Here is a 7754-nt window from a genome sequence, read left to right on the forward strand (position 1 = left end):
CTAATTAAATTTCCTCATTTAGTTTTGCTAATCTGGAGTTGAAATGAATAAATTAGAACTTCCTAAAGTATGATTGGTCAATGTTACAAATCTTCAGAAAAAACTTAAAAAAACATACTCAAATCCTTACGTATGGGACACTATGTTCTGGGAAAGTGCATAATTTGCATAATTAATGTGCTGACCTTGTCTTACCAATTGCAGATTATACTAACTCATACAGGGGTCATGTCCATAAAGGAACTAGGTCAAGGACAAATTCAACTGATTTTAGATGAATATTTATAATTTGTCCCATACGTAAGGTTTGTTTTTGATTTATGCAAATCAAGGCCATATTTCTTGCATAAATTTGCATAATTCAATATTTTCTTTGCTGGAAATATATGATTTAACTCTTTGGCTACAACATGATATCAAGAACTTTTTGATAAAATCAAGATGAATTTTGAGCATCTGAGGGGACATTATCTTGGACTTGCCCTACAACACGCATTTCCCATAGACGCTTGCCCGAGTATACTCGGGACTCGTCCTCAACAGGTTAACCTGTAGTCGCATCCTGCCTACCACAACACAACAAAGATCCAGGCTTTGCGTTCCCAGTTACTCTAAGCTCCAATTCTCTCTGCGCCATGGGAACTTCCTGGCAGTCGGATCCTCAGGAAAGGCAGGAAACATCAGGCAGCATTTCTAGCCTCATTTATAGGCAGGCAGTGTTTTCATTCTGATACACACAGAATCAGTTTGCAGGAAATACTCAGTTTACAGAAGACATTTACCTTGCACACTTTGGGGCACAATCATAATTAATTTTTCAGTCACATGATACATTATAGTTGCCTTGGCACAAGCATTTTTTTTTTGTGTGTGTGTGTGTGTGTGCATGTGTTTGTCTTTATCCTAATGGATTAAATCAATCAGTGATTCTTCTACAAATCATACATGATTACAAATTTGATAATAACTAGTGTGAAAGTTTGCAATGATGAAATACGTATGTTATACTAAATGCTGTAGCCTGTATCTTAGCATTAAAGATGAATTAACATGAAAAAAGTAGATGAAATTCTAAGAAAGGTCCTACTGAAGGTGAAACAGGAAAGAAAAATGAATCAGTAGGAAAAGTGGCAGTTTAGGGGGGAAAAGTGTACAAAAGTACAAAGGACTCAAACGTGAGACTCTCCAGTTATTCTGGGTGGCCACATCATTTCCTAAAATACAGGGCATTGAACAATAATCCAACCACTTGAACAAGGAAAGCAATCACTGTGTTACATATTTAATGATAAAAAAGTAATAAACAGTATTTCCCAAACTAATCAGTTCAAAGGTCACCTGTCATTTCCTGTAAAAACAGGAGAACATTCAGAAACACTGTTTAACGTTGTGGTGGTTGATTTTAGAAACTGAGCTACAGTATGCACTGTGTGAGCATGAAACAACTGCAAGTGTTGCTTTTCCACACTAGGCTGGGCAGGAGCTTTGTGTGCAATCTACCGGACAAAAGTTTAAAGGACAAGTTCACCTTCATTAACATAAGGATTAAGAGAATGCAGCAATATTAGTAGAACACATCAGTGAAAGTTTGAGGAAATTTGGACAATCGATGCAAAAGTTTTTAATTTTTAAAACTTTTGTGTAGAAACCGCTGGATGAGGAGACTACTGCTGTATTAAGGCTCGTGATGTCATATGAGTACAACAGTATAAAGAAAATGTAAAGAAAATTCAACATATTTTCACTTTTTTCGCATAATAAAAGAGCACTTGACTTGCCTCTTTCTAAAGGCAATAATAGTATTACCCATAATATGTCAGTAACGAGTCAAGGGAATGTGTACTTTTTTAAAAAGATGAAATTTTGTGAAATTCTCTTTATATTTTCCTTATATTGTTGTATGCATGTGACATCATACACTGCAGTAGTCTTCTCATCCAGCGGTGACTGCACTAAAACTTCAAAAATTCACAACTTTTGAGCAGATTGTCCGATTTTCCTCAAACTTTCAATGATGTGTTCTACTAATATTGCTACATTCTCTCAATCTTTATGTTAATGAAGGTGAACTTGTCCTTTAGGTTCTAACACATCCACGAGAACCATACAGCATACACATTTAAAGCTCTTGACTGTTGTAACCCTCCAATGTCTAGAAGACAGTACAACAGTCTGGCCATGCTTCAAAAAATAATTAATTATTATGCTGACATGTACACATCTGGGAATTCCCAATGTGTGTGACATGAGCAAAACGTACAGTACATTTGTAGTCCCTGAGCCATCATCATTCAAAACAGTGAATGCCAACCAAAAGCTGTGCCTGTACATCATCATTCAGCAATCAACTTGTTATTCTCCAATCAACCTCACAATCCTTAATAAATAAATCAAATGAATTCTCAAAGTAGATTGTCTCCTTGCAAGTTAATGTAACAGCACTGTAAACCATCCAAAATTTGACCAGTAAACGGCATCAAACATTCGACATGCTTGACTACACACTTGTAATAATATCAATTTTTTCCCATGGCTGAATGTTGATATGGGACCAAATAGTCACAATTGTGGACTGCAGCATAGATAGACTAGCTAATAAAAAAATTAATATTATTTTGCCATTATTTGAATAAGAAAGAGCAAGCCCAACAGACTAGTTGGCACTCTGAGTGATAACGCTCAACTTAGACAGAAAAATCTGTCTGTCCTGAGGAGTCTTTTTTCAGTTTTGTTTTTTGTTTTTTGTTTGTTGTTGTTGACATTTCCTGCTCTGCTTCGAGTATTAAGTGTAGGAGGGAATTCTGTGAAGCCAGACGTACATGTAGTCTCCACAGGGAGCGAGCATATCCCCAACAAAAAACAGACTGATCTTTCGGTCAATGCCCAACTGTAACCCCAGCCCAGGGTGCTCCACTGCTGTACGTACACAGTTCCAGCTGGTCATAACCCCGGGGTGCTCCTTTCATACTGTAAAACATGATATATTCGCGGCATGAAATTTTCGCGAATTGGAGCCGACAGCCCTTTTCGTGGCATGAAATTTTCGCGAATTGCCACTGGTGTTCAATGCATGTAGTGTAGACAAAAACTTTCGTGTGCATTTTAATTTCGCGAATTTTGGCGCTCGCGAAATTCGCGAAATTAAAATGCACGCAAAAATTTCTCGTTTTACAGTATATAATGTACGTTACGTACGTACTGTTGCATGTCAGAGAATGCTTTGCATTCGGGCTGGTCGCAGCTCAGTTTATAGCTCAACTGGAGCTTTTCTAGATTACAGAGCATTCATTTACATCCAGCTCCTGAACATGGGAATCATGGGTTAATCTATGTACTTTAATAGTAGCGGATCGGGGGAGGGGGGGGGGCGCACCAGCCGAGCGCCCCCTCTTTATTTTTTGTTAAAACAAAAGAAATAAAAAGACAAAAATGTACCTCCCCTTTACGGAATTCAATTCCTGGAACTGCCCCTGACAATTTGTAGCCTGCAAATGTTATACTTGTATGCGGCAGGTTGGTTGGTTAGCTACACGCAGCCGCTGTAGCGATAGCGGCTGCACCTCTATTCCTTCGCAGACGTTGTCATTTTTCAGTGTGGTTGTGCGACTCCTTCATGAATATCTTTATTAATCGTGGAAAACTAAAATACAAGGAATTATCGTAATCTCTGATAATCATTCAATAATCGGTATGCGATTTTTTGTTTAATTACGTCAAAAACTCACTGAAATCTGTGGCTGAAATCAGGTCTGTAAACGTCCTTATTGCTTCACTCCTCATCTGCGTGTTATTTGAATGGCATTCACTCTCGTATACTACAACGTACAACGTAGGTAGTCGGAGAGGCGCCCTCTAGCTCTCCGACTACCTACGTTGTGTACGTTGTAGTATACGAGAGTGAATGCCATTCAAATAACACGCAGATGAGGAGTGAAGCAATAAGGACGTTTACAGACCTGATTTCAGCCAAAGATTTTGGTGAGTTTTTGACGTAATTAAACAAAAAATCGCATATCGATTATTGAATGATTATCATAGATTACGATAATTCCTTGTATTTTAGTTTTCCACGATTAATAAAGATATTCATGAAGGAGTCGCACAACCACACTGAAAAATGACAACGTCTGCGAAGGAATACAGGTGCAGCCGCGTCGCTTCGCGACAGCGGCTGCGTGTAGTTAGTTGGTTGGTATACTAAACCATCTAACGTTTAATAGTACACAAGGTACATGTAAAGCTTACAGCAAGCAAGGTACATCACTCAGTGTAGTTTCAACCTGCAAAACACACATCATGCATGTACATTAATTGTAGGCAACCTAGAAACTTGGGCCTACTAGCTACAAATAGAATGAACAGTAAACATGGTAAAATTTACTTCCATCTGTTTAGGCTTTTATAATCAATGTAGGTTTACCGGTTTCCCTGCTCTTCATTGGAGTTGCACTGTATTCATCAAACTATTCTAATAAATGTTTTAAGGCCCAAATGGAATACTAAGACAGTAATGAACCAAAGCTTACCCTCTCTTTCATTCGCCATGTTTGTGTTTCTGTTTTGCTGCCTTCGATGAGGTCTGTGTGTCGCTTCTTCATAAAGGCAAGAGGCAGCTGCCAGTCGCACAGGTCACTTTCCTCTGACTCCGTAATATCTTCAAACATGTTTCTAGCGATCGTAGATTTACGAGCCAATGTAGTCACTTTTAATCAAGTCCAAGGGGAAACAGGCAGTACGAGGTCTGTAAATTCACTTCAATCGCATTCACGCCGTAACGTTAGACAAAAGCATCGACAGTCGTTAATTTAGTTGTAACCGCTGACAGTATTTTACATGTGTGTATGCAGGTCGCCATGTTTTTCATTCATTGCGAAGCGCTGAAGCCGCGGCGAGTTCGGTAGTGTGGTGGCGGATTACGTGTGCGGGCGCAGCTGCGTGGCCTCCTCCTCTCACTGATCTCTCAAGCTATTTACAAATGACGTCACACGCTTGCACACGCCCCGACACACGCGCTGGGCCGGTGAACACTACGGTTTTTCGGTGACCAAAAAAAAGTTACCGGTACCCATCGCATACTAGTAGTATAAAAGGTCATGTTATGATGGGTTTCATTTTGCTCCCACGAAATATCTGTACGTTGGTGAAAGCCAGACATTCTACCTATAAACACAACCCCAGCCCTAACCCTAATCCTAACACTCACATCAAACTAACCCTAAAACCCTATCACAATTCTCTAATAGGGCCTATAACCCTTGGTCCTTTGAGCAAAATTAAATCGTTTATGATGATTGATATAATGATTATTATCTATCAGTTAATTGAGCATGTCAATTTAATGTTATTTCATATTTTCTGTTTCAATCTTATATTTGAATGCATAAAAGAATGTTCATAATCGAGATAAGGCAAACGCGCCTATTAGACATGGCACGCATGAAACCTGTGATTTTTTTTAAAGATCACCTTACAAATTCCGAGGTTCCTGCCAATTGAAAACAAAAAACAAACACCTATCAAGAGTTGAGTTCGAATAGAGGTACGAGAAATATGCAGATACATCACTAAAGGAAAATTAGACCAAGATTCGAAAGGTGAAATACTTTCATAGGATTCAACTTGATTCTGTCTGTCTTTGAACACACTCCTCTTTTCTTCTACTTCTTCTTCGATGTTCCTTCTTGGCTTCTTCTTCTTCTTCTTCTTCTTCTTCTTCTTCTTCTTCTCGTCCTCCTTCTTCTCTGATCTTCCTTCTTCCTCCTCTTCTTCGTTTTACGGCGATAGGATGATACCAAAATGATTATTGTCCGACTTTACCACAAGAAGTGAACCAAAAAAAAAAATCGCTCTTTCATTTAAACACCAAATGTCAAATATTGTATATTTTCATGTCTAAACATTTTGTGAATCTTTTTGGCCCCGATATAACTCCCGATAATTTAGTAATCATATGGGCTGTATAGACTCTCTGTTGTATCGGCACGCTCAGTTTCAACGAAATACCTTGCGAAGATGACATTTTGAATATGAATAGCACGTCACACATGGACTAAAATCAGATCTGGAATATCACCCATTAACATATTATGTTCCTTAAAATTTGAGACAAAAGACGTTTCATATTTTCCGAATCAGTTGTTAATCTGACCATGGTTTATGTACATTTTGAAATGATGTAACACTCATGAATGATCAGATCCTCTTCAAGCCTATTGTCTCTCAATAATGAATATCCCGTCACCTGTTTTTAGAATGTCGTATGCGAACACTGGCAAAACCACTCTCTAATTAAATGAATTTGTGGTGGAAAAGGATATTATACCGGTATACGTATGTGGAATAACTAATATCGCACATAATATTAGTAACCACGGAAGAATATCAGCAAACTTTTTTTTTACGTGTCATCCTGCTATCCTTTTCCCCTTTTTTAGAATCTTTCTTGTCATCACTGCTGTGTAAACGCTTTCATGCCGGTTTTACTGTATACGAAGCAATGACTGTTTGATTTTGTTATTGGTCTCACACAATCTGGACATCTACTTTATCATTTTTAGGGGCCTGGGGCTTTATTGAGGAGTTACAATTCGTGATTCAGAATTTGGGTTTGCTACTTCGAAAATGAAGTAGGTTCGTTGTTCCGAAGATTCGTAAATCGAAGTACGTCAATAGAATTCGTTATTCCGAAGGTTCTTAAATCAAAACACAATACATAGAGGTTCGCTATTCCGACGGTTCGTTAATCCGAACCTGGGGGGTGTTTCATCAACGTTTGTCGGGGCTGACAACTTGAATCACCATAGTAACAGTCAGTGACCAGAGCATCTCAGCCAATTAAAACCAAGGATTTTGTTGAAATTGGTCAGCGCCGACGTTGTCAGCGCCGACAAACGTTGATGAAACACCCCCCTGAACTAAGATTTCCAGATAATGTGAAGGTTCGTTGTACGCACATCACTTTTCATTTCTATTTATTTGTTCTTCTTTTTTTTTGGGGGGGGGGGGGGGGTGATTAACAACCTTATTCATATTTGTGTATAACGAACCTCGCGATTTCATTTCAGATTAGGGCCTATAAACAAATGTTTCGATTTAGCGAACCCTATTATGTTTGGAATACGATCCTTATTTCATTTTGGAATTAATAATCTTCGGAAGAACATAATCTGTGATGAAGTCACCATTAGTGTTTAATATTTTGTGCATGAATTGAAAGGTACAAATCCTGAGTAAGATGAAGCGACACATCCTCTTCCTGTCTTATTTTCTTGTTCCAATATCGCGGACAGTTGCGAAATAGAAGAAGAAGAAAAATAAGATATGATACAGTGGTTAAGGTGATCAATTATGAGGTCAATGACCTTCGCGGTAAACTCTGGCCCTGGCTGAGCTGGATGGAGTGTAATATAGTTATGTCATTACGCCAGCATGCACACCGCTTTTTTTTTTTTTTTTTTTTTTTTTTTTATGAAAGTCAACATAATACAGGGTCATAAACAGGCATGATTGTGCATGTATTTATCTATTTTTCATGTCACTTTGCATTTGCGCCCATGCATTTCGGAAAGATGTGCAGTGATTCCATACGAGAAGAGCAAATGAAAGGAAGAAGTAGAAAGAGACATTTATGAAAGTTATAGTTGCTATACCATCTGATATGTATGGGATGTCCCATATTATTCATCAGAATAGGGCCTACAAAAGCTTTCATCGTCGTTATGTTCGTCATCCGTGTTAAAGACCAAAATTCCTTG

The 7754-nt window shown here is 38.4% G+C and overlaps 1 protein-coding gene across 1 annotated transcript in view; it reads right to left on the reverse strand.

Annotated features, from left to right (window-relative positions):
- The window catches only part of LOC140231951 (regulatory-associated protein of mTOR-like), a 59820-nt gene extending 54986 nt beyond the window's left edge, over nucleotides 1-4834 (reverse strand). The window contains exon 1 of the mRNA XM_072312098.1: nucleotides 4527-4834. Within this exon, the coding sequence (XP_072168199.1) occupies nucleotides 4527-4664 (138 nt within the window). The 5' untranslated portion in view covers nucleotides 4665-4834. The remainder of the gene's footprint in view (nucleotides 1-4526) is intronic.
- Between the last annotated feature and the right edge of the window lie 2920 nt (nucleotides 4835-7754).

Source organism: Diadema setosum, chromosome 8 (assembly GCF_964275005.1).
Source record: "Diadema setosum chromosome 8, eeDiaSeto1, whole genome shotgun sequence".
Classification (NCBI taxonomy): Eukaryota; Metazoa; Echinodermata; class Echinoidea; order Diadematoida; family Diadematidae; genus Diadema; species Diadema setosum.